This window comes from Centroberyx affinis, unplaced genomic scaffold, assembly GCF_046629955.1.
Source record: "Centroberyx affinis isolate AG114_WGS23_722 - 3 ecotype Tasmania unplaced genomic scaffold, CSIRO-AGI_Caff_v1 ptg006320l_1, whole genome shotgun sequence".
Lineage (NCBI taxonomy): Eukaryota > Metazoa > Chordata > Actinopteri > Beryciformes > Berycidae > Centroberyx > Centroberyx affinis.
In genome coordinates, this window is record NW_027283213.1 from 14,225 (window position 1) to 41,291 (window position 27,067).

Consider the following 27,067-nt stretch of genomic DNA (forward strand, 5'->3'; position numbering starts at 1 on the left):
CCTGGGCCCGGCGCGGGTGGTGGTCCAGCTGGTGACGGCCGGCTCCAGCCTGACTCACCTGCACGCTCACAGCCTGGTGGGGAAGCAGTGTGACAAGGGGATCTGCATCGCTGAGCTGCAGCCCAAAGACTCCAGCATCAGGTCTGACACACACACACACACACACACACACACACACACACACACACACACACAGGCCACTGGAAGCTGCCCAGCACAACCACAGTCATAACACCACCAGCAACAATATTGTTGCCAATATCACCAAAATACTACCAACAATAATAATACTGCTACCAATAATACTACTATCACAAATACTACTACCACAGATACTATTATCAATAATACTACTACCACCAATAATGTTATTACCAATAATACTACCACTAATAATACTACTACCTCCAGTAATACTACCACCAATAGGACTACTACCACCAATAATAATACTAATACTACAAATTCTACTACCATCAATACAACTACCACCTATAATACTACTACCACCAATAATCATGCTAACCCTGATAATACCATTACCAATAATACTACTCCTACTAAGACTACTACCATCAATACTGCTACCACTGATAATACTACTACAACTACCACCAATAATACTACTACTACCAATGCTACTACAAATAAAAACACTATGACCAGTAACACTAACCATGATACTCTGCCTGGAGTCAGCACTACAACAGAGTTTAGTGTTTCTTTAGTGTTTTTCTTTCTTCTTTTCTGTGCTGACGGTAAAGTGTGTGTGTGTGTGTGTGTGTGTCTGTGTGTGTGTGTGTGTGTGTGTGTTTCCCTCCCAGCTTCCCTAACCTGGGGATCCTCCACGTGACAAGAAGAACGTCAGTAAGATCCTGGAGGAGAGGATGGTGGAGGCGTACAGGATGGGCTACAACTGTGGAGTCTCCATCCACCCGGAGATCGACGCCCTGCAGGGGGAGGTCCGCGTGCCCCGGGAGCTCTCCGGTCAGTGTGTGTGTGTGTGTGTGTGGTGTGTGTGTGTGTGTGTGTGTGTGTGTGTGTGTGTGTGTGTGTGTGGTTGGGTTGTAGTTGCAGTGTGAGTGTGAAAGTCCCCCAGCTGTAAGCAAACAGAATGTGAATGACAGGAATCAGAACTGAATTCCATTAAATTTCATGAAATTCCACTTCTGAGAGAGTTTGTCTCGACTCTAAACATTATGAATCAAAACATTATGAATCAGATAAAAGACAGTTCAACAAATCAAACACATTCAGTCATGTATGGATTACCATCACGTGTTCTGCATCAAACACCAGCTGAAAGGTTCCTTTAGCATTTTATGATTTTCAGCATTGATAATATAAAACACTATGTGGCATCTCAGATATGTGGTGAGAACAGTTCCAATTCAATTCTAATTCTGTTTCCTGTTTTTTTTTTTCAAATTCCAATTCCTCAGTTGAGTTGGAATTGATGAGTTCAGTCATAAATTGATGCAAACCCTGGATGGGGTTTAAACCCACAATACTGGGTTGTAATATGAAGTTCAGCTGCTAGGAACCCAGTGTGTGGAAATGAATACAGGAAACATGTGCGTCTCTTTAATCATGCATGTCTGTCTCTCTCCCTGTCCATCTGTCTGTCTCTCTTCCTGTCTCTCTCCCTGTCCATCTGTCTGTCTCTCTCCCTGTCTGTCTCTCTGCCTCTCTGTCTGTCTCTCTGCCTGCCTGTCTGTCTGTCTGTCTCTCTGCCTGTCTGTCTGTCTCTCTCCCTGTTTCTCTCCCTGTCTGTCTGTCTCTCTCCCTGTCTCTCTCCCTGTCTCTCTGCCTGTCTGTCTGTCTCTCTCTCTCCCTGTCTCCCTGCCTGTCTCTCTGCTTGTCTCTCTCTGTCCCTGCAGACCACCAGCGCAGTGTGATCAGCAGTGCAGCGTCTGTCCAGTCTAAAGACATGGACCTCAGTGTGGTCCGGCTGATGTTCACAGCTTTCCTCCCAGACAGTGATGGAGGATTCTCCAGGAGGCTGGAGCCTGTGGTGTCTGAACCCATCTATGACAGCAGTGAGTCTGAACACCCCAACACCCCTAACCCAACACCTCAACACCCCAACACCCCAACACCCCAACACCTCAACACCCCAACACCCCAACACCTCAACACCTCAACACCCCAACACCTCAACACCCCAACACCCCAACACCCCAACACCCCAACACTTCAACACCTCAACACCCCAACACCCCAACACCCCAACACCCCAACACGCCTAACCCCAACACCCCTACACCCCTACACCCCTACACCCCAACACCCCTACACCCCTACACCCCAATACCCCAACACCCCAACACCCATACACCTGAACACACACCCTGCAGGACAGATGAGGAGCAGTAGATTTTAGTGATGGGACGATATATCGCAACTCAATATATAGCGATACAAAAATGTGACAGTCTGTCTGTTGGGTCAGGAACATGAATGGTGATATCAGCTCCATGTTATTCTGCTGTCAGGAACATGAATGGTGATATCAGCTCCATGTTATTCTGCTGTCAGGAACATGAATGGTGATATCAGCTCCATGTTATTCTGCTGTCAGGAACATGAATGGTGATATCAGCTCCATGTTATTCTGCTGTCAGGAACATGAATGGTGATATCAGCTCCATGTTATTCTGCTGTAGTAATCACTAATGAGACTCTTGACCATCACAGTTTCACAAGCTCTCCATCCAAATTATATTATTGTCACTTTGTAACGACATTTTTAAATTGTTGTTTACATTCTAGCAGCCAATGGCATCGCTGGAAAGATTTGAGTCTCAGAAATAAACAGAATTCTGCACAGTCAGACTTTGATGTCACTGAACTTTTATTGATCACATCGTATCCTGGTTGGATTGAATCCTGAACCTTATCGTATCGCGAATCGTATCACATCGGGAGTTAAACATATCGTCCAGTACAGTATCGTGTCCTACAGTATCTTGGACGCCACAAATTGGATTTTGGCGAAACTTCGGACAATGATGCGTGTTTCTGCAGCCTTCCGGCATTTTCAAAATGACACTGGTTGGCCTTAGGGAGGTGCTACAGCTTTTGTTTACTTGTTTGAAAGAGGAGGAGGACTAGTTTTGTAGCTTTTTAGTCGGCGTTCACATGAGCAACTCTGATAAACAGTCTGCTGTGTTGCAGTGAGATCTCTGTGTTCACAGACGATGTGGATTGACTGTGTAACTTCAATTATGGACAAAAGTGTGAAGCTCTGACAGCTAACCAGGAGACAGTACAATATATATGCTGATCTTTACATCAAGCCCGAGTCTAATGTACATGAGACATCAAAGTGCCTGTCAGTGCCTCCTGCTGCACAACAAGACAACTGACAAGAAACAAACTAAAGCATGAAGCCTCCCATCAAAACAGAGAAGCAGGGAGGAGTGACTGGGTCCACAGAGACAACAGGACACAGCTTGTGATGAATTACATGCCTGTTCATTTATTACTTACTATAGTATAGTATAGTATAGTATAGTATAGTATAGTATAGTATAGTATATTATAGTATATTATAGTATATTATAGTATAGTATAGTATAGTATAGTATAGTATAGTATAGTATAGTATAGTATATTATAGTATAGTATAGTATAGTATAGTATAGTATAGTATAGTATAGTATTCTGCCCTGAACAGCAGGAAGTATTTTTGTGTTTTTGAAAAATCAAACATCATGACTCAAGTTTAGACTTCACTTCAACAAAAGTTAGACCCAGTGCTTCTGCGAAACAATATATAAAATAGAAAAGGTGGGAAACCGTATGAAGCACAAAACAAGCAGTTTATTTGCTGTAAATAATGCTGACAAATACAAGCTCTTCAAAGCAATAAATGAACAGAAACACAGGCCTGGGTTAGCAGCTAAGACTGTATTTGTGTTATATTATATGGTTTCACACCTTTTCTATTTATGTTCTCTGACACATTTGGAACTGATTTTTCCACTGGCTTTTTATGTGAATACTAAACAATATAGAGTACTGTGCAAAAGTCTTAGGCACCCAAAAGTTTTATATAAATTGTGTCTTAGATTTATTTATCATTTAATTATTTTTGAAAGCAAGCAAAGTGTGCCTAAGACTTTTGCACAGTACTGTATATCATCCACTACTAAACAATTGACTGTATATCATCCACTTCTGTACCAAGAACACTTCTGTCAGGACAGGAGATGATGATGAAGATGAAGATAATGAAGTTATTTTTCTCAGTTTCTCTCTGTCACTGTCCTTTAGCCTTACAGGTCAGCACAGTATTCTGCTGAGTGTTTTGTATGTTCAGCTGATGTCAGGCTGCTGTGTGTCACTTCAGTTTGTGACTCTGAGCTGCTGTTTGCAGCCTGGTTTCATTTCCCTCTCTGCCTCACTCTCTGCCTCACTCTCTGCCTCACTTCAGTTTCCGCAAACAGCAGCTTCCTCTCTGCAGACTGAAACCTGCTCTCCACTTTCAGTTCGGCCCTCGCTCTCCTCCTCCCTCCTCTCCTCTCCTCTCATCTCCTCTCCTTTCCTCCTCTCCTCCTTCCTGTCCTCCTCCTCCTCTCCTCCTCTCCTCTCTCCTCCCTCTCCTCCCTCTCCTCTCCTCCTCTCCTCTTCTCTCCTCTCCTCCTCTCCTCTTCCTCTCCTCTCCTCTTCCTCCTCCTCTCCTCCTCTCCTCTCCTCTCCTCTCCTCCTTCTCCACTCTCCACCTCCTCCCTCTCCTCTCCTCCTCTCCTCTCCTCCTCTACTGACTGAATCTATCACCGACCAGCGCTCGTTTCTTTCACTTTTCACAACAGAAAATATGTGAAGCTGCATATTTTTTTAGAAAGAAAAAAGACATTCTTTGTGTTTCTGGAAGTTGAACCCCCTCCCCTCCCCCCTCTCTTTCTCTCTCTCCACTGACCATCCTGCTCTCTCTCTCTCTCTCTCTCTCTCTCTCTCTCTCTCTCCCTCAGAGGCTCCCAACGCCTCCAATCTGAAGATCGTCAGGATGGACCGGACCGCCGGCTGCGTGACGGGGGGAGAAGAGGTCTACCTGCTGTGTGACAAGGTCCAGAAAGGTAAGATGGGTCAGGGAGGGGAGGGGCGGGGCGGGTCAGGGAGGGGAGGGGCGGGGCAGGTCCGGTTTGGGTAGGGGTGGGCCGAGTCTTGTCTTGGACCGGGCCAGGTTGGTTCAGACAGAAAAACTAGAGAAAAAACTGAAAAAATAGATAGATTATACAATGAATTTGTATCATAGAAATATGTTTTTTTCCCCTTCCCGTAAATCATCTTGCGATAACATATTGAATATATACAGTATATATGAATCAAACATATATGCTAGTGGAACAGAGTGCCACTAGCAGAGTTATTTGAGTTCTTAAATTAAAATCATAATTCTGAGATTGAAGTCAGAACTCAGAATTCTGACTTTAAACTCAGAACTCAAATACATTTTTCACATGTGGATCTGATCCTCTCCTGTGGGACGGACTAGCCTCTTCCTGCATGTGTCGGTTTGTGAGTAGGTGCCATTACCTTTTGAAATCTCCATTGCTCCGTCTATGGGGGTGTGTGTGTGTGTGTGTGTGACGTGGGGGGTGCGTTCTTAAAGGCGCAGATCGCCACAAGATGATTCAGTAAAAGGTCACAGAGGAACTTGTAGACTAGAGAAACTGATTGTCAAAGAGCAGACAGCGGGAACATCTCAGGGCTTCTGGAAGTTTATTAAAAAAAAACCTTCAGCAGATTTAGTTTTCATCCTGGAAACAGCTGACAGACCGGTCCAGACCTGAGAGTCTGGCTGGCTCGGATCCTGAAAGACAGGCAGAGATGTGTTTTTGTTTTAATAAGTAAGTGAATAAGTATTTAGTGAGTAGGAGTAGTCATTAAAGCCGAGCTGTCAGGTCGTCTCAGCCTGACGTCAGCGGGCCGTCCGGCTGGAGGAGGAAGTCTTCAGCGGGGAATTCCCCTCCGACATGCAAATCCTGACGAGGAAGAGACCGGAGCCCTGAACGGTTTTTCCTGTTTCAGGCTGCTGGGTGTTTTTTTTTTGGTTTGATTTTTAACCTGCTGGCAGAACTTCAGCAGGTTCAATCAAATCGACCGGAACTAACTGTTGTATAAATGACTTTTTAAAATTCTGAACTACTATTTGTTAATCTCCTTCTATGCCACAGAAGTCTAGACATAAGGAGCCATATGTGAACAAAGGCAGCTAAAGATTACTAAAAAGCGAAGGACACAAAGAACTAGGGATGTTAATGATTAATCGACGATCGATTAATCACCGTTAACAATTTGATTGATCAAGCGTATATGAATCGATAATGTACGTTATGTGCTATTTCTCATTTTTTTTCGGAAATTATTTACCGCCACAAGGTCGCAACTTTCACCGCCTATACAGAGGAAGAAGAAAGCCAAGCCAGCGGGTGGAAGCATCACACCTGAAAACACAGCAGTGTTCATTGTAAACATTGTAATACAAAGTTGAAGTACAGCAGCTCTACAAGCTCAATGACAGAGAAAGCATTCCCCCGACCCGGGACAGCTGTTCCCCCGGAGCGAGTGTTTCAGGATGGACTGACTGTCTCCAGGCTGCTGGACTCCTCCCTGACCACACAGACACGCTCTTATTCTGAAATAAACCAGCAGATTGTCGTGCCGTTGTTTCCAAAACATAAACTGAGGCAGCGCCACAATATCGGCACGGCCGGCACAACATAAACAATTCATCAATGTATAGAAATGGATCTAAATCACTCTGTAATGCGTCTGATGTGCGCATCACTTCCTGTCTGTCATGTGTTGATGCAGCAGCTCTGTATCAACCTGACAGTCCGTCTCCCGTTCTGAAAACGTTTGTAAAAAAATATAAAATTCCACAATTTCTCTGAACTCGCATGTGTTGTAACGGTAAAGAGAAACTTGATAGTTTTCTATCGGACAAGTCTAACACTGCTCAACACTCAGGAAGTGAACATGATGCAGAGCAGAGACTCACTGCATGTTCCACCAGCTGGTTCAGTTGGACACAATGTGAAGACAATTTAAAGTAATGAACCCTAAAGAAAGAACATGTTCAGCCTGTGGGAAACACTGACGTTCGTTCTCGGGGGTCCCGACTCTTTTGAATTCTGCTTGGTTGAGTGACTTGTTGAGTCGGCCTAAAGACAGGTGTACAAACACGCATTTTGTATTTTCTATGTCAAAAGCTGTTTTTTACATAATGATTAATCGGTCAATTAATTGGTCATTAACGTAACCGACGACCGCTTAAGGAAATTTCTGAAAATTTGCATCCCTACAAAGAATACAAGTGAGAGGTCTTTCATCATTGGAAGTGACAACTGGTCCTTTGAGGATAAATATGAAATTATTGGACCATGAATTGATCCGACAGATTGACGGTTTCCCTGTCAGTACATGTTGCACTCATCCAGTCCAGATCACACACAGACTGAAGATCAGAAGATACTGACAAGTCATCTGTGTTTTTGTCTTTGGTGTGTGTGTGTGTGTGTGTGTGTGTGTGTGTGTGTGTGTGTGTGTGTCCAGATGACATCCAGGTTCGGTTCTATGAAGAAGACGACTCGGGGCTGACATGGGAGGCTCTAGGAGATTTCTCCCCTACAGACGTCCACAGACAGGTCAGTGGGAGGAGTAGTATCAGTAGTAATAGTATTAGTAGTAGTAGTAGTAGCAGCAGCAGTAGTAGTAGCAGTAGTAATAGTATTAGTAGTAGAAGTAGTAGCAGCAGCAGCAGTAGTAGTAGCAGTAGTAATAGTATTAGTAGTAGTAGTAGTAATAGTAGCAGTAGTAGTAGTAGTAGTAATAGTAGCAGTAGTAGTAGTAGTAGTAATAGTAGCAGTAGTAGTAGCAGTAGTAATAGTAGCAGTAGTAGTAGTAATAGTAGCAGTAGTAGTAGCAGTAGTAGTAGTAGTAGTAATAGTAGCAGTAGTAGCAGTAGTAGTAGTAGTAGTAATAGTAGCAGTAGTAGTAGCAGTAGCAGTAGTAGTAGTAGCAGTAGTAGCAGTAGTAGCAGTAGTAGTAGTAATAGTAGCAGTAGTAGTAGCAGTAGTAGCAGTAGTAGTAGTAGCAGTAGTAGTAGTAGCAGTAGTAGTAGTAGCAGCAGCTACAGCAGCTAAAATAGTAATAGTATCAGTTGTACTTGTAGCTGTAGTAGGAGTAGGAGTATCAGTTTATCAGTAGTAGTTGTAGTTTCACTAGTAGTTGTAGTATGAGCAATAGTTGCAGTACCAGGGTAGTTGCAATATCAGAAGTAGTTGTAGTATGAGTAGTAGCTGTAGTATCAGTATTACTGGTAGTATGAGTAGTAGTTGTAGTATCAGTATTAGTTGTAGTGTGAGTAGTAGTAGCAGTATCAGGATAGTTGTAGTATCAGTACTCAGCGTGGGATGCAGCAGAAACACTTTAATTCTTTAAATCCATTCTATTCTAATTGTGTATTTGTATTACCAGCTGTTGCTCCTGTGGTCCATAATATTCATTCACATGATAATCAGCATCATCATCCTGCAGGCTTTGATCTAACCGGTGTGTTTCCTGTCCCTCAGTTCGCCATAGTGTTCAAAACCCCCAAGTACCGAGACCTGAACCTGCAGAAGCCGACCTCCGTGTTCGTCCAGCTGAAGAGGAAGTCCGACAACGAGACCAGCGAGCCCAAACCCTTCACCTACCATCCTCAGATCATCGGTACGTCTGACACACCCAGACCTCACAGCCTGAGACTCTTATCACTATATACTGTCACATTTAACATCAGGGGATCCAATTCCGGACAGCATATGACCAAAAAATCACAATCATATACCAATATATTTCATCCTGTACTGTTTTCGCTGAAGTTTCTCAGAAATTAACAATCCTCTATCTGTCTTTTTTAAAGTTTAATATCGCTTTTACCTTAACTTGTAATTGATTTTCTTCCAGTCCCTGCAAATGGATGATAGTGCACCTATTTTTGAGATTCAAAATTTGTATCCAATTCCGGACACTTGCTTTCGTCCGTGTCGGTGTATTCATATACTCCATATTAACCCTTTATTAACCCTTCCTGTACCTTCACAATGTTACAGATACTTGTAAGAAATGCAGGCTCTGTACTCAAAGCTCTTATTTTTTCCATTTATCAGCCGATACAGATTCTCTACATGAAGTAACTGTCGCCAAAAGTGGGATTTAAGGCTTCCCGCTTCTTGTTCCTGACTAAGTTCATAACTTAGTGTTTTATATGCTTAAATGTGTATAGATATTTATGAAATTTGATACCTAGCTTCTGAAATGTGTATGAATTTACGTCACTTAGCTTTCGGTTGGGAACTCTATAAAAATGCCGGTAAACACCAGAAATTACGCGAGTGACCGAGTGTCCGGAATTGGATACAGTTCTGTTACCTCCATAACGATGTCGACAAAATGTACTTATTGTAAGTCGCTTTGGACAAAAGCGTCTGTTAAATGATGTAATGTAAAGGAGAGATAGAAGATCAGCCGGTCTCTCCTGCAGTTCATAGAGAAAACTCTCTGTCCTGGTGTCTGTTCCCCGAGTCGAGGCTCTGAAACTGAACCGAGTTCTGAGCTGAAGCCGGGAGCCGCTTAACGCCTCCCGCCCGCCTGCAGCCGCTCAGAACAATAGGTGCGTTTGTTGACGCTTATCTGTCCGGGGCTTAAAGCGCCTTCTTTAAGCTTCTCCTCTTCCTCATGACTGAAGTGGATTTAGCAGGTAAATCGATAAGGGATCAGAGCTTCACCTGGACTCACCTGCTCAGTCTGCTTCGTGGAGACAGCAGCTGGTCCTGTTGAGTTGTCCACCCAGTCTAAATGTATAATAACATAATAATAATAACTTTATTTGTATAGCACTTTTCTAAAAACAATGTTTACAAAGTGCTTTACATACAATAAAACCCAAAAGCAGTGATGTGAAACTACCACAATGAATGATAGAAAAAAAAAAATAAAAAAAAAATATATATAATAGAAAATTGGAATAAAAAGTAATATATGAGGTAAACAGGTACAACTACAAACACACAAACAAACAGAGATACAATTAAAAACAGATCAAACTTTACATAAAAGCGTGTGCCGAAAAAAAATTATAAAAAATAGGAATAAAAGGTAATACAAGAGATAAACAGATAAACAGTATAATATGCTGATGGATGGATATGCTGAATAACCACAATGATTACGTCCGTGCTAGAGAGGTGAAATAAAAAATAATTCTGGCAGTTTTTCGTCAGATTCTGGTCTGACTAGTTCTGGGAATCTTTGGACTTTAAATGAAAGCACATTTCATTATGCAACAGAGGAAAATGTTTTCTGTTCAGCCCATCTGCTTTTGTGAATACATCCAGATCAGGATCAGTGAGCACAAATACCGGTTACTGGGTGTTTATTGATACCAGCTTTAAGGAAATCCATCAGAAAAGTATTAAAAAGAAAAATTAACTTACAGTAGTTGAGCATCATGATTGACAGCTGAACTTTAGTGACTGTGTATGGAAACACCGCCCCCTAGTGAATCTCTATTTAAACTCTGTGCTTTATAAACTCTCAGTAATATCAGTTGTTTTTTTTATTTTTAGTAGCATTTTATTGATTTCCAAGCCCATATGTGTGTGTGTGTGTGTGTGTGTGTTGTGTGTGTGTTCAGACAAGGAGGAGGTGCAGAGGAAGAGGCAGAAGACGTTGCCGAACTTCCAGGACTTCAGCGGTCATGGAGGAGGGGGGCTGTACCGAGGAGGAGGAGGAGGAGGAGGAGGAGGGGGAGGAGGAGGAGGAGGAGGGCCTGGAGGAGGAGGAGGAGGAGGAGGAGGAGGTACAGTCAGAAAATGAATAGATGGCCTTGAAAGAACTTGATTTTTTAATTAAAATATAACACCCAAATTCACAGATATGCCTCAGCTTTCTGGATCAGCACTTCCCATCCTGAGGAAAACCCCGGAATTGAGATTTAATGTTGATTTCACCAGAAATTCTTGACTCGATAAGATCAAAATCACTACAGTGTCTACTTTCAACCAATATCACATTTTATCCCAAAACATGGCAGTGCTGAGGTCTTGAATCTCCCCAGACAAGATCTTTAAAAGTCCTTGAATTAGATTTTTGTCCGTAGGAGTGCAGGAACCCTGAGTCACGTCCAGTCAGATTAAAAGTATAAAATGAGTGTTTTAAAAATCCCGGCTCCACATTACATATCACATCACATTATGGGTTCCTGTTAAATGTATGAGTCATCTCAAGACTTTAGATTACAACATAGTTCTGCTTTTGAAAACAGAATCATCTTTGTTTCCAAATATTAACAGATGAAATTCAGATGAAACTTCCAATTAAACAGCTTAGTCATAAAGGTCATAAAGTCACTGAGGACCGGGAACATACATTTTCAAATAATCCTTTATAGCCTGTTTCAGCTGGGGGTCTGGGTGCGTTTGATTTGTCCTCCAGGTTACTTCCAGGGCTTCTCTACCTACAACTATGGAGCAGGAGGAGGTGGAGGAGGAGGAGGAGGAGGAGGAGGAGGAGCAGGTTTCACCACAGGATACTCAGCCGGTCTGGGAGGAGGAGGAGGCATCAAACACGGTGAGGAATCATCTGCTGTTCACATCTAATAGAGACTACAGCTGCCCTGCTGTGTAGGTGTGTGTGTGTGTGTGTGTGTGTGTGTGTGTGTGTGTGTGTGTGTGTGTGTGCACCTGTGCTGCTAATGTTTCAGCAGTAATTACTCTGTCCTGTCTGACAACACTCAGAGTATCAGTTTCTGTAACGCAACACACACTCTCACACATACACACACACTCAGGTAGAGCCAGGTTTTCTGAACACTGAACCACTGAACAGGTTCAGTGTTAGAAATACCTGGGAACTATAATTGATAACAAGCTGAAATTCAATGACAACACAGGGGCAATTTGTAAAAAAGCCCAGCAACGACTGAACTTCCTCCGTAAGCGTAATTGGTTTGGTGTGTGTACTAAACTCATGATGCTCTTCTACAGCTCCATGGTAGAGTCAGTCATCACTCTCTCTATTATTACTTGGTTTGGTAATCTCTCAACAGGTGACAAGAACAGGTTGCAACATATAGTTAAAGTGGGCAGTAAGATCATTGGTGTTAAACTGCCTGATCTGTCTCACATCTTCCGTAAGAGAGCAACTTCTAAGGCTGGAGACATTTGAGAGACAATGTCCTCTTCATCCTCTGTATAGAGAATCTGAGCTCCTACCCTCCGGACGGAGATTCAGACTACCAAAGGCCAGGTCTAACAGGTTGAATAATTATTTTATTTCACAGGCCACCAAACTATTAAATGCTCATGATGACCCAGCTGATGATTAGTTTCCCATTTAACTACTGGGGGCTGATGATGGTTTTAGCGATGGCTAAACATACTCTAGGTTTCCTGTTGTCACTTGATGTATTCATGTATGTTATCATGTTTTTTGCACCTGAGTCTGTGTGCCCATGTCTCTGTGTGTTCTATGTTTTATCTGGCTGCAAGACAAATTTCCCCTCGGGACAATAAAGTTGAAGTTGAAGTTGAAGTGCCAAGAACATCCAGAGCCTTCAGCAACTCAGGACAGATCTGGTCATTTATTTGTATGGCCCTTTATCACTGCCTGTCTCAAAGGACTTTACAGAGAATGAGCCTAACTAGATCTAACAATCAGCCATAGAACAGAATGACATAGGATAATCAGGAAGAGCAAGACACACAAAAGCAAATGACATAACAGCCACATAATCTTCACAGCCTAACCTACCTGGCTGCCACCAGGCTTAGACCTTCAGAGCATACAAGGAAGAACTCCCAAGAAAAAACCTTGTTAGGAAAACAAAATGTTATAAACCTTGGGCGAGTCGAGGCACACAGGGATCCCCCACCGGGACGCTGAGTGGGGAATAGTGCCGGGACAAACAGTGACAAGAACATGGACAATAACAATGACATGAAAAATAGAAAACCAGATGAGGCAGAGAGAGACAACATACAGCGGAGAGAAGGGCCGCGATGAGCGCTAAAAACCTTGATATCCTGTCCATGAATATCACAACTGGAGAGGGGTCAGGGGGCGTCCCTGTCAGAGTCCGCTGCCCATCTTGAATGAGCTTTACTTGATGCCAAGAATACAAACACAGCTCTCAGTGTGAGTGTCCCGGGACTGAACGGCTCACAGCAGCGACCCGGCAGCTCGTGCTGCCACAGCGCCATCCACAGGATATTTTGGGGAACACAGTCTTAGGCCTTCTCCAAATCCACAAAGTACTCTGAACTGCTGTCAGGTTCAGGTTCAGGTTCAGGTTCAGTTTACTTTATTTGTACCCGTAGTTCGATTTGGCTTGCAGTACTGAGTCATCCATCTTGACACACATTTTACAAACAACACAGACAGTAGACAAACATAATAAAAGTACTCAAAGTTCCAATCATCACTAAAACTAAAAGATAAAATAAATAAATAAATAAATAAATAAAACGTTGCTTCTATATCATCTGTGCAATGTTGCTACAACTTGTTCATCTGAGTGATGGGTGCTGGAACAAAGCTATTTTTTCGCTTTGTTCTGCACTTTGGGTTCTAGTCCAGAAGGAAGAAGCTGAGATTCACTGTGCAGAGGGGGGGGAGTCCAGCCAGTTATCCGCTGTAACTGTCTGGTGTGCAGGGACGCTGCTGGGTTAAGCTGTGACTCACCAATCAGCCCACTAGACCATTTCACAATCTGATTCAGAGAGTTTCTGTTCTTTAAAGATAGGTTTCCAAACCATGACACCAAAGAAAAAAAAAAATCGATTCAATAAAAGCACGGTAGAATAAGGTCATCATGGTTTTATCGATGTGGAAATAGGACGGTTTCCTCAAACAAAACAAACGCTGGTGCCCCTTTTTGCACACGACTTCACAGTTTTTTTTCAAAGTTTAGTTTTGAGTCAGTAATTGTCCCACGATATTTGTAAAATTGCACACATTCCACTGTCTGACCCTTAATGGATGTGACTTCATGTGTGTGGGCATGTCTTCTACGTGCTTACGCCCAAACACCAGTCAGAGTTTTCCTCTCCACATCTCGCCGTCTCATTGAGGCGACGCTCTTGTCCGTCGGGTCAAACTCCAGCTGTGCAGCAGTCAGTCTAGAGCAGATGTTAATGTTAATGTTCATGTTAATGTCAATATTAATGTTGACATTGTGTTGAAGCCTCTCAGGATGGAGCAGCAGAGGACAGCGGAGACGACAGCGATCCGGATGACGATGTGGCGTCGGGGGCCGTGCTGCCAGCCTCGGCCCAGCCGGCGGGCCTGGATCTGGGGGAGAAGGCTGAGGACAGAGGAGGCAGCGTGGAGCCAGAGCCAGACAGAGGTACTGATCCACTGCCTCTGTTATAGACCCTGTGTTCATCTGTGAGCAGTGGACTCAGGGAGCAGGGTGTCTGCAGGTCCTGGAAATGTTTTTAAGTGTATTTTCTAAACTCAAGGACCCGTTCTAAGTCTTAAATTCAGTCGAAGAGCACTTAAAAATGCTTAGTCTATTTCTCTGGTGAAAAATCAGCCCAATTGCAGAGTCATAAAAGTATTCTGATACTTTTCATTTTCATATTTATTCCAGCTGCAGATGTCTTAACAAGTCCTAAATTTAACTTGATGAAACTTGCAGACACATTGCAGTATTGGCTGGTTTATATTTATAACACACACATACACACACACTCACATGCACACACACACACACACACACGTATTTGTGAGTACCGATCCAGTGCTTTTACTGAGCGTTCAGGGTGAGAGATGTGATGCTGTCTTCTCTATTAAAGTGATTTTACATGTGTAGAAAATTAAGAAGTTGCTCTGTGTGCTTGTGTGTGTGTGTGTGTGTGTGTGTGTGTGTGTGTGTCAGTGTGTGAGGTGGATGCCAGGCTGATGGAGGCAGCAGGCCGGCAGGTGGAGGCTCTCTTCCAGTTCTGTGTCACAGGAGATTCAGCCTACCTGCTGGCTCCACAGCGCCCCCTGATGACCGCCCAGGACGAGGATGGAGACACGTCAGTACACACACACACACACACACACACACACACACACACACACACACACACAAACTACACAATTCTCAAATGTTCTCTCTCACAAACTTTAAAAGGGCTTCAAAATTTAAAAATATTTTAATTTAAAAAAATCCCTATTTGAAGGATTTTATTCATGTCTTTGTTTTTGGAAGTCTCTTCCTCAGCAGTACTGTATATGCCAATTCATTTTTGTCCCAAAGCAGTATAGGTTCCCTTCCCTGTATGATTTGCGAGATTTACTGAAAATTCAATTAATAAATCACAGAAAAAGCTTTGAAAGTCCCAAAACCTTCAATCCACCAATCTGTGTATCAGTCAATATTAGATGTGAATGTTTCTGTTTGTCTCTTTCTTTCTTTCTTACTTTCTTTCTGTCTTTCTTTCTTTCTGTCTTTCTTTCTTTTTTTCTGTCTTCCTTTCTTTCTTTCTGTCTTTCTTTCTGTCTTTCTTTCTTTCTGTCTTTCTTTCTTTTTTTCTGTCTTCCTTTCTTTCTTTCTGTCTTTCTTTCTTTGTCTTTCTTTCTTTTTCTTTCTTTCTGTCTTCCTTTCTTTCTGTCTTTCTTTCTTTCTGTCTTTCTTTCTTTTTTTCTGTCTTCCTTTCTTTCTGTCTTTCTTTCTTTGTCTTTCTTTCTTTTTCTTTCTTTCTGTCTTCCTTTCTTTCTGTCTTTCTTTCTCTTTCTTTCTGTCTTTCCTTCTGTCTTTCCTTCTTTCTTCTTTCTTTCTTTCTTTCTTTCTGTCTGTCTGTCTTGCTGTCTTTCCTTCTGTCTTTCTTTCTTTCTTTCTTTCTTTCTTTCTTTCTTTCTTTCTTTCTTTCTTTCCTTCCTTCCTTCCTTCCTTCCTTCCTTCCTTCCTTCCTTCCTTCCTTCCTTCCTTCCTTCCTTCCTTCCTTCCTTCCTTCCTTCTTTCTTTCTTTCCTTCCTTCCTTCCAGTGGTCTCCACCTAGCGGTCCTCCACAGCCAGCAGGAGGCTCTGAAGAGTCTGACTCATGTTCTGTCTGCTCTGCTGGGAGAGGAGGTGCTCAACATTAGGAACCACCTCTACCAGGTAACCACCACTGACTATTATTTATTATTTATGGTTTATTTGATAGGGACAGATGCAATATACATAGACAAACTGAGAACAGCTATCCGATGCAATTATCATAGTGTTTATAGCGGATGCTAATTTGCAACACCCGTCCCTAGAAGGGCTTTTGTGAAAATAAGAGATTAAAACAGTGAGGTAAAAAGAAGGTAAACAGAGTACAGCAAGATACAATAGAGCACAAGGTAAAAAAAGAAAAAAAGAGGGAAAAAAAAGGTAAACCGAGTACAGCAAGATACCATAAAACACACATTTAGTATCAACATAACTACAGAAAACTAGACATGAGTACAAGTTTATTGCTGAATTAACCAGGATTTGGTGACTGTGTGTGAAGCATTGAAAACAACAGTCTGCTGTTCAGTCAATAAGGAAAGCAAATAAAAACTGCAGGAATGTAAACTACAGAAAAAAGAAAACTAAAATGTTTCGGTTTGTGTAAAAAAATAGAAGACTAGTCAGATTTATAGTGATTTTATATGATACACAAATTCAGAAAAACATCAAGCTGTGTGTGTGTGTGTGTGTGTGTGTCTGACACCTCCCTCCCTCCATGTATCCCAGACTCCTTTGCACCTGGCTGTGATCACGCAGCAGAAGGAGGCGGTGGAAGCGCTCCTATTGGCCGGGGCCGACGCCACTCTGACGGATCGCCACGGCAACACGGCGCTGCACCTGGCCGCCCAGCAGGAAGGAGGAGGGATGATCCACTTCCTGTTACAACACACACAGCTGAGAGAGCTGCTGGACCTGCCTAACACCGCAGGTACACACACACACACACACACACACACACACACTGAGACACACACACACACACTGAGACACACACACAATGAGACACACACACACACACTGAGACACACACACACACTGAGACACACACACACACACACACACACACACACACACACACACTGAGACACACACACACACACACACACACACACACACACATTGAGACACACACACACACACACACACACTGAGACACACACACACACACTGAGACACACACACACACACACTGAGACACACACACACACACACACTGAGACACACTGATGCATACACACACACACACTGAGACACACACACACTTAAACACTCATGCAGATACACACACACACAGACTGTCATGTTTGGTTGCCGTGCGGTAACGTCTCTCCATCTGTTGCCATGGTTACCAGGTCTGTGTGCGCTCCACCTGGCGGTTCTGTCCAATCGGCTGCCTTCCCTCAGGGAGCTGCTGGAGGGCGGGGCCTGTGTGGAGGTTCAGGAGCGCAGCAGCGGACGGACCGCCCTCCACCTCGCCACCGAGAACGACAACGTGTCGCTGGCCGGCTGCCTGCTGCTGGAGGTAGACTGGGAGGACTGGGAATACTGGGAGGACTGGGAATACTGGGAGGACTGGGTATACTGGGAGGACTGGGAATGCTGGGAGGACTGGGTATACTGGGAGGACTGGGAATGCTGGGAGGACTGGGTATACTGGGAGGACTGGGAATGCTGGGAGGACTGGGTATACTGGGAGGACTGGGAATACTGGGAGGACTGGGTATACTGGGAGGACTGGGAATGCTGGGAGGACTGGGTATACTGGGAGGACTGGGAATACTGGGAGGACTGGGTATACTGGGAGGACTGGGTATACTGGGTATACTGGAAGGACGGTATACTGGGAGGACTGGGAATACTGGGAGGACTGGGAATACTGGGAGGACTGGGTATACTGGGAGGACTGGGAATGCTGGGAGGACTGGGTATACTGGGAGGACTGGGAATGCTGGGAGGACTGGGTATACTGGGAGGACTGGGAATGCTGGGAGGACTGGGTATACTGGGAGGACTGGGAATACTGGGAGGACTGGGTATACTGGGAGGACTGGGAATGCTGGGAGGACTGGGTATACTGGGAGGACTGGGAATACTGGGAGGACTGGGTATACTGGGAGGACTGGGTATACTGGGTATACTGGAAGGACGGTATACTGGGAGGACTGGGTATACTGGGAGGACTTGGTATACTGGGAGGACTGGGAATACTGGGAGGACTGGGTATACTGGGAGGACGGTATACTGGGAGGACTGGGTATACTAGGAGGACGGTATACTGGGAGGACTGGGTATACTCGGAGGACTGGGTATACTAGGAATACTGGGAATACTGGTATTGCTGCTGGAGGTACTGGTTATAATGACACTTCTACTGGTTTTACTGGTTATACTGGTACTGGTTATACTGGTAGCACTGGTTATACTGGGACTGGTTATACTGGCAGAACTGGTTATACTGCCACTGGTTATACTGGGACTGGTTATACTGGTTGCACTGGTTATACTGGGACTAGCTATACTGGTTGCACTGGTTATACTGGCACTGGTTATACTGGTTGCACTGGTTATACTGGGACTGGCTATACTGGTTGCACTGGTTATACTGGTTGCACTGGTTATATTGGGACTGGTTATACTGGTTGCACTGGTTCTACTGGGACTGGCTATACTGGTTGCACTGGTTATACTGGGACTAGCTATACTGGTTGCACTGGTTATACTGGGACTGGCTATACTGGTTGCACTGGTTATACTGGCACTGGCTATACTGGTTGCACTGGTTATACTGGCACTGGTTATACTGGCACTGGTTGTACTGGCACTGGTTATACTGGCACTGGTTGTACTGGTACTGGTTGTACTGGTTGTACTGGTACTGGTTGTACTGGTTGTACTGGTACTGACGGTGTGTTGGTTTTGTCCTCAGGGAAATGCCAGAGTGGACTGCTGCACCTTTAATGGCTCCACCCCTCTGCACATCGCGGCGGGGCGGGGCTCCGTCAAGCTGACCGCTCTCCTGATCGCTGCAGGTACGAGACGACCTCCACCTCCAGACAGGACACACACTCCATCTGGAGGCCTGACTGTGTGTGTGTGTGTGTGTGTGTGTGTGCAGGTGCAGACCCTCATAAGGAGAACTTTGAGCCGCTGTTCTTCAGGGAGGAGTGCTGTGGGAGTGAGGAGGAGAAGGAGGAGGAGGAGGATGAAGGCTACATCCCAGGAACCACTCCTCTCAACATGGCCGCCACGCCGCAGGTAGACAGCTGACCTCCTGCTCACCTCAGGATCTACTTCCTGTCTGTTCTCCTCAGAACATTTCCTTCACTAGTTTATGTGCTTTGAATCCACTAAAAAGAGCTATATGCTTAAAACTGTATTAGTATTAGTATTAGTATTAGTTGAATAGCAGCTGTAGAATTAGTAGCAACAACAATAGTAGTTGTAGGAATGGTAGCAGTAATAGTTGTTGCAGTAGTAGCATTATTAATATCAGTAATAGCACAGCTAGTAGTAGTACTAGTAGTAGTACTAGCAGTAGTAGTGGCAGTAACAGTAATAGTAGTAGTAGTAGTAGTAGTAGTAGTAGTAGTAGTAGTAGTAGTAGTAGTAGTAGTGTGTTATAGTAGTTTGGATACACTCTGTCTCTGTTTGTGTCAAGAAGTTATTTTAGGAAGGAGAAGCTGCAACAGTCTGACTGACCTGCAGACTGTTTCACTGTGTCACCTTTTCACTGTGTCTCTGCTTCACTGTGTCTCTGCTTCACTGTGTCTCTGCTTCACTGTGTCTCTGCTTCACTGTGTCTCTGCTTCACTGTGTCTCTGCTTCACTGTGTCACTGTTTCACCTTTTCACTGTGTCATTGTTTCACTGTGTCACCGCTTCACTGTGTCATTGTTTCACTGTGTCAGCAGCCAACCAGATGTTCAGAGTAGAATCAGACTCGACAGACTAACAGTTAGCAGTGTGTGTCTGCCAGTCTTCTCCCATTCTGATAAATGTCATGTATGAATTTGTTGGTCTCCAGTTCTGGTTGTGCAGAGACATGAGACACATTTCATCCTGTTTCCCTGTCTGTCTGTACATGGTGTGTGTGTGTGTGTGTGTGTGTGTGTGTGTGTGTGTGATTCCAGGTGTTGGAGCTTCTGAACGGTAAAGAGTACGAACCAAAACCCTCCAACAGATCCTACATCCCTCCTCAAGGTGAGCTCACATCCCTAAAACCATCAGACAGCCCACAGGAAGTGATGTGACTCTGACTGAAGCTGTGTGTGTGTGTGTGTGTGTGTGTGTGTGTGTGTGTGTGTGTGTGTGTGAGCAGCTGTGTGGAAACCTGATGTGGATCTTAGTGGAAAGAGGAAGGTCATCACATGGCAGCGTTCCCATTGGTCCTGGAATATTGAGAGGTTTATTCCAGACGGGGAAAGTTAGGGAATTTGATCGATACTTTGGGGAAGTCGGGGAATATCAGGGAATTTAACAAATGTGTCAGAATCTGATGCTTTCTTTGCATTTAGATGATTTTCAGATTGGAAAACAACAACAAACCAGGAAGGAAGAAGGAGGAAGCACTCTGAATTAGTTTTGGAAAGTCCTGGAAATTTTCAGTTGTCTTCCAAATCACATCTAACAACAAAGATCAGATCAGATGTGAACAGCAGAGTCAGTTCAGATCTTCCATCAGAGGCTGAAGATTCAACTTTTTAAGAAAAACCTAAAATATACACAAAATATCATTCCTTCTCTCTCTCCTTCTCTCTGATTCTGTTTCTTTCCTAAGAAATCTACTCTTGCATGATCACTGTTATAATGCTGTCTTTCCCTGTGTGTGTGTGTGTGTGTGTGTGTGTGTGTGTGTGTGTGTGTGTGTGTGTGTGTGTGTGTGTGTGTGTGTGTGTGTGTGTGTGTGTGTGTGTGTGTGTGTGTGTGTGTGTGTGAGCAGGTGACCTGGCGGGGCTGGGTGTGGAGGTGAAGCGGGCGCTGTGTGACGCTCTGGAGGGCGAGGGCTGCTGGGAGAGCCTGGCTCACAGTCTGGGCCTCGGCATCCTGAACTCCGCCTTCAGACTGAGCCCCTCCCCCGCCGCCACTCTGCTGGACAGCTACGAGGTACACACACACACACACACACACACACACACACACACATACTCACACACACACACAAGCATGCACACACCCTCATACTCACACACACACACACACACACATAGACCTGTTAGACTCCGCCCCTCAGAGCTCCCCCTCCCTGAGCCCGTGACCTTGACCCTTGACCCTGACAGAGTGTGTGTGTGTGTGTGTGTGTGCGCTGCAGGTGTCAGGCGGGACCGTGAGGGATCTGTTATCTGGTCTGAGGTCAGTAGGAAACTGCAGTGCGCTGAGCGTCCTGCAGGAGGAGCTGCAGCGCCTGGAGGAGGAAACCCCCCCGACCCCCCCCACCACAGACATGATGATGGGTGAGAACTTATTTTTTTATTTACTTTTAATAATCTGTTTATTGTTTTTATGGGAAGTATAAAACAATATCGTCAAGAATACATATATATTCAGTTTTACTCTTTTTCCACCTCCCCACCCCCCCACTCCACCCTGTGTCACATGTCACATGTTACATGATAATGAAAATAATAAAAGAAAATGGTAACACTTTACTATAAGGCTACAATAAGCATTAACTAACCCTTAATTAACAGTTAACTAATGTGTCTGGTAATCATTTACTAATAGTGTTCATGTTAACTAAGGTATTAATTTATACATTATTTAATAGTCATCTTTATAAACTATTAAAAAATGTATAAATTAATACCTTAGTTGACATGAACACCATTAGTAAATTACACATTAGTTAACTGTTAATTAAGGGTTAGTTAATGCTTATTAAGCATTAACTAACCCTTATTGTAAAGTCTTACCCAATTATCGACTATTTTCTGTCACTAATTCGCTCTTCTAACCTTTATTCAACAGTCACTGACAAATTTGAAAAGATGAAATCTAGAGAAATTAATTTGTAGGGTTGGTGTGATATTGAACCATCAGATGTCTTATATGAATTGGTAAATAAATACACCAAAATTAGGCTAAACACTCATGTTCAGTCACTCCTGGGTGAACCTGTGGCACACGTATGAAACACTGAAGGGAAATGAAAGTGAAGGCAGGCTCATATCTCTCTCTCTCTCTCTCTGTCTCTGTCTCTCTGTCTCTCTCTCTCTCTCTCTCTCTCTCTCTCTCTCTCTCTCTCTCTCCTCCGTCAGGTCTGTCCGCTCGGGTTCAGGATCTGAAGGTGGACGCTCAGATCGACAGCGGGGTGTGTGACAGCGGGGTGGAGCTCTCCACAGCGTGACGTCCTGATTGGTCCGTCTCCAAGACAGAGAGAGAGAGAGAGAGAGAGAGAGAGAGAAAGAGGGAGAGTGTCCATCACTCCAGACTGAACAGAGTTTTTCCTCTGGAACAGACGGAGGAAAACTCTCCTCCATTTTGCTTTTTAGGGCTGAATGTTTTTCTAACGGTCACAGCGAACCTTTTTATATATTTGTAATTAAATGTGTGTTGAACTGCGGCATTTACCCGACAGTATAGAAAACATGGGTGAGTTTGTAACGTGTGTTTTAAAAAAAATAATGGATTACAAAGGGCAAAAAAAAAAAAATGAACGACATTTTAATCATGTTTTGTAGAAAGAAACGACAAAGTAAATGTTTTGTGATTTGGAATTGTTCAGCCCAGCTACACTCCAAAGAATGTAAAACCTGTACCTCGCTCTACAGGACAGAGACATCAGCAGGGACTCATCAGGTCCTGGTCCAGGTCCTGGCCCTGGTCCTGGTCTCTGAGTGTCAGTCAGTCAGAGAGTTCACTTCACCCGAGTCTCTTCTGTTCTGAACGTCTAGTCGACCGATGAACTGATAGAAAACGGATCGTTTGCACTCAAGAAGAAGAAGTGGATTTTCCCAAAACTTGTTTTATGTTCTTTTATGAAGGAACGTCAAGCAGAAACGTTTGTGCTCCACGTTCCTTAGAACCCGGACGGTCCGGAGAACCTGCTGCTGCTTCTTGAGTGTGAACCGCCTGTTTTCTCCTGAAGACGCTCCACCAACTAACCAGAGGAAGAGTCTGCTGTGGTTCAGGTTCAGCAGACACTGGACCGGTTTCCTGTCTGTCTGCCTCAGAATCCACTGACTGTCTGTCTGTCTGTCAGTCTGTCAGTCAGTCAGTCACTCTCTGTCAGTCAGTCTGTCTATTTCCCCCAGAAAGCCTGATGAGGACGGACTGTTTCTGCCAGTAGCGTCTCAGTTCTACGACGGTGTGTCTGTACGGAGCCCAGGAGCGTCCATCGGGAGAAAAATAATTTATGTCATGGCCACGATTTACTGAAACGTGCACGAGATGCAATTCAAGCTCTCGTTTTATTTTCATGCGCACAAGAAACAATTCGTTCCCTCGATTTCCTCTTTACACACAAATTGCCAAAACTTGTCCTCTAAATAGTGACATCATGCTCTGGATATATAATCCATGAGCTCTTCACAGCTTATAAAGAGTCAGTCACATATTGGTGATCATGTTTAAATGTGGCCTGTCCTGGGTGTGTTGCAGCACCTGATTGTGTTTACATGGCCTGAAGGTTAAGTGGATAAATATGATGCAATATTTGGGGGATTTGCCTATTCAGTCGATGGATATTAACATACCAAATCCTTACTAGGCCTATCTGCAAAAGGTTCCTGTTAAGTTGCATTTTTTCCTAAACTGCAGTTTAACGAAATCGAGGGAACGAATTGCACGTTTTAGTTCATTCGTGGGCACGTTACAGTAAATCGTGGACTCAATATTTACCTTTTTTTTCTCTCCCGATGGCCACTCCCAGGCTCTGTATATCAGGGTCGTTGGTGGTGAATTTTTTTTTTAACACAGCTGGCAGAAGGAAGGTCATATTCTGAAAAAAAACTCTGAATTTCTGAGATTAAAGAAAAAAAACACTCAGAAATTTGCAAGAAGAAATGAATAATTTCTGAGATTGAAGTCAGAAAAAACTTTGATTGATTTGACTTTGGTTGATTCTACCTGGCAAAGTGAAGCGACATGGTTCCTTGCCAAAAATTTACTTTTCTTAAATTTTTAGAAGTTTTTTTTGTGTTTTTCCATAATATTTCCCCCGTTTCCCTGGCTGTGGTAAAAATAAAAATCACCTGATCCGTGTGGTTCAGCTCCAGTTTGTTCTCGTCTTCATGTTGCAGCAGGAAGACTCTGAACTGATCAGGTGCCGCTGAGAATGAAATGATTGTAATGATGACCACATACCGGTTGGATCGAGGCTCGTCAGCCTTCAGTATGCAGACGAGGTTAAAGGTCGACGCCCAGCGAGGGTTTCATGTTCTTGATGTTTTGACCGCCTGTCCATCACCTCTCTGCTGTTTCTGTTTCAAACTGCAAGAATCAGAAAAACTAAAGAAAAAGAAATTCAAAACTTGAGGAATCTCACTGCAGACGGCATTTTGTTTTTCTAAAGCTGAACCTGGTTCCAGTTCTAACCTGTAAAGACATTTATCTGTTCATGTTTGTCACATCTACACCAGGTTATCACTTCAGGACTGTCCTGACCTTTGACCCCTGACCTCAACCCAGCCAGCTAAACTGATACCAATAACTTTGACCCTTGACTCCTACCACCTAAACTCAAATCTGTGTAAAGCCTGACATCTGAAGGTAAACAGCATGCTCCTGAAATGGCCATCTGCTATTGGCCGATCTTTGGTGCCACGTCACCTTCTATTGAGTACAACAGGTGGTGACATCATCACCTGGCACCAAAGTTCGGCCAATAGCAGACGGCAGATTTGAGTTTGGGGTTTAGCTTCTCTTTAAATGGGTTCACTTGTAATTCCACCCGGTGTACGCCGAAACCGGCCCGGGTGGGCGGAGTCAGCACTTGATATAAAAACGCCGGGCGGCCCGCTTAGACCTGGCGGCTGAGACCGGCGATGATGTTATCAGCGCTCTCCTATTGGCTGAGATACTGGACGGAGTTAGAAAGAGAACCAGACAAAATTTAGGTTTTCTATTGCAAGATGTAATTTAGCCTTATGATGCTTTTCTGTCCTTGTGCAGCTTGTTCTGTTTACATCACACAGAGCTGCTGAAGTTAGGATTGTTGTTGTAAAATATACAGCAACACCCGCCGGGGGGTTTAGCAATTTATTTTACCGGCAAAGTCCGCCAAGCCGCCTACACCAGGCCCGCCGTGAACAACAAGTGGACCCACTGCTGAATCCTTAACCTCCAGACCCAAACCCCCGACCCTTTAAAACCCTAAACCCTTGACCCCTATCCCCTAAACCCTTGACTCGTACACCCTGAATCCTAACCCCTACCCCGATTGCTGCGTTCAGGTCACATCGGATTTACAATAAATACGAGCCGGCTGTGAAAAACAACGAAACGAAAGTCAGATAAACTGGACTTTTTGCAGCTCTGCTTTCTCTCACTTAGTATGATGAAGAGTCTCCAGGCAGGAAACACTGCAGCCAATCCACGAGGTCGGCACCCAAGATGATGAAAGTCTAAATTATCTTTTATTTTTGCAGTAACGCGGTCAAGTCTACGTACAAAAAGTGAGTCACATCTCCTGCACTTTGTTTACAGTTGATTTTAAATTCAGAAATACAAATTATTTAGGATGTGGGGCGTTCCAACGAGTTAAAACACGTTAAGGCTTCCAAGTCGTAACGAGACGTTTTCCTGTTCTCACGCTTCTTCCCACGCGACCTGAACGCAGCATGAAACCTCGACTCCTTTCCTAACCCCTTAACTCCTACACCCTAAACACTTAACTAAGCCCTTGGTTCCTTCCCCCCTAAACCCTAAACCTGTTTGGTGCTTCATGTTCTAATAGTTTGTTTTAGTTTGGTTTCTTCTTCTTGTTTCTTTTAATTAAAATGGTTAAAGTTATTATGCAAATGAGCTGTCCTTCACTGTTAATGTAATTGACAAAAGGCTGTGGACAGGAAGTGATGTGTAAAGTCTCTTCGGTCTGAAGCCAAAGCTTCGCTCGGCACGCCATCACTTTGCATCTGAGGAGGAATATTTATACTTGCACCCTGTGAAGCGGCACTGTACAGTTCAAATGTGCTTTTAATTGGTTTTATTGTCATGTTTTTTTTAAATAAAAATGTTCCTGTTTTTTTATATTTGTGTGTTAAGTGGTTTGTGAAGCGTTCAGAGTCGAAACAGACGAATCAGAGCGAAGCCTCGAGACTCTCAGACTAAACTGCAAGAGGAAGTCGACATTTTGTCTTCCATAGATTCACATCTCCGCCTTATGGTGTGCAGCACAAAATCCTGATGGAAAATATGAATGGGCTTTTCAAAAAATACCCAAAAAAGGGCTTGATTTTTTTTTTTTTTTTTTTTTAACAGTACATAGCAGAATGCAAATGTGAGAAATAAAGTGTAAAATAGAATTTAAAAAAAATTGTAAAATAAAATGAGTCAAATTAAATAACACACATATCATACAAACAGAAATATATAAACAAACAAGCAAACAAATAACAAAAATGTTATTTGTGAGGACAGCATGTGCTGTTACGGAAATAAAATGGTAAAAAAGTAAAGATCAAACATTATAGTGCCAGTACAATTGTGTTAAATTTCATTTTCACACAACTACAGTTCAGACATTTTGGCCAATTCTACACTATCATACTGAAAAACACAATTTCCACTGCGGCTGAATTGATTTCCATCTGCAGGCTAGTGACTGGTACAGCCCACTTTCCACTAAAGATTAATTGAACGATGAAAAATCACAAAGCTGATTTATTAAATTTCATGGAACAAAATGTAGTTTATTTACTCAGCCTCTCTGTAGCAGACTTGATTTCTGCCGTTTGGATTTTGGACTTCACAGCCTACAAAATGACATCAGATCCATCTCTATTGTCTGGGTGCTGTGACCTCTGACCTCTTTACTGTTGGTTGGTGATCCAGGACCTGAGGCTGATTCTGCTGTTGACCTCAGCGGAGTCTCTCTAGATAAGAGTCACAG

The 27,067-nt window shown here is 43.7% G+C and overlaps 1 protein-coding gene across 1 annotated transcript; it reads left to right on the forward strand.

Annotated features, from left to right (window-relative positions):
- LOC139638370 (nuclear factor NF-kappa-B p105 subunit-like) lies at positions 1 to 26,205 on the forward strand. The gene is made up of 19 exons (XM_071512491.1): positions 1 to 141; positions 825 to 987; positions 1,881 to 2,039; positions 4,977 to 5,081; positions 7,564 to 7,655; positions 8,583 to 8,721; positions 10,688 to 10,852; positions 11,488 to 11,622; positions 14,237 to 14,398; positions 14,933 to 15,074; positions 16,027 to 16,141; positions 16,748 to 16,949; positions 17,374 to 17,543; positions 18,948 to 19,050; positions 19,137 to 19,276; positions 20,151 to 20,220; positions 20,960 to 21,123; positions 21,329 to 21,470; positions 22,275 to 26,205. The coding sequence occupies exons 2-19, from the start codon at positions 888 to 890 to the stop codon at positions 22,361 to 22,363; spliced, it is 2,394 nt and encodes a 797-aa protein (XP_071368592.1). The 5' UTR covers positions 1 to 141; positions 825 to 887; the 3' UTR covers positions 22,364 to 26,205.
- Positions 26,206 to 27,067: the final 862 nt, after the last annotated feature.

Bases quoted from the DNA above. Each gene is read 5' to 3' on its own strand.
- LOC139638370 (XM_071512491.1), top strand. From the start codon at position 888: ATGGTGGAGGCGTACAGGATGGGCTACAACTGTGGAGTCTCCATCCAC. The intron at 8,722-10,687 runs GTACGTCTGACA...GTGTGTGTTCAG, and splicing joins CTACCATCCTCAGATCATCG to ACAAGGAGGAGGTGCAGAGG. The intron at 17,544-18,947 runs GTAGACTGGGAG...TTTTGTCCTCAG, and splicing joins CCGGCTGCCTGCTGCTGGAG to GGAAATGCCAGAGTGGACTG.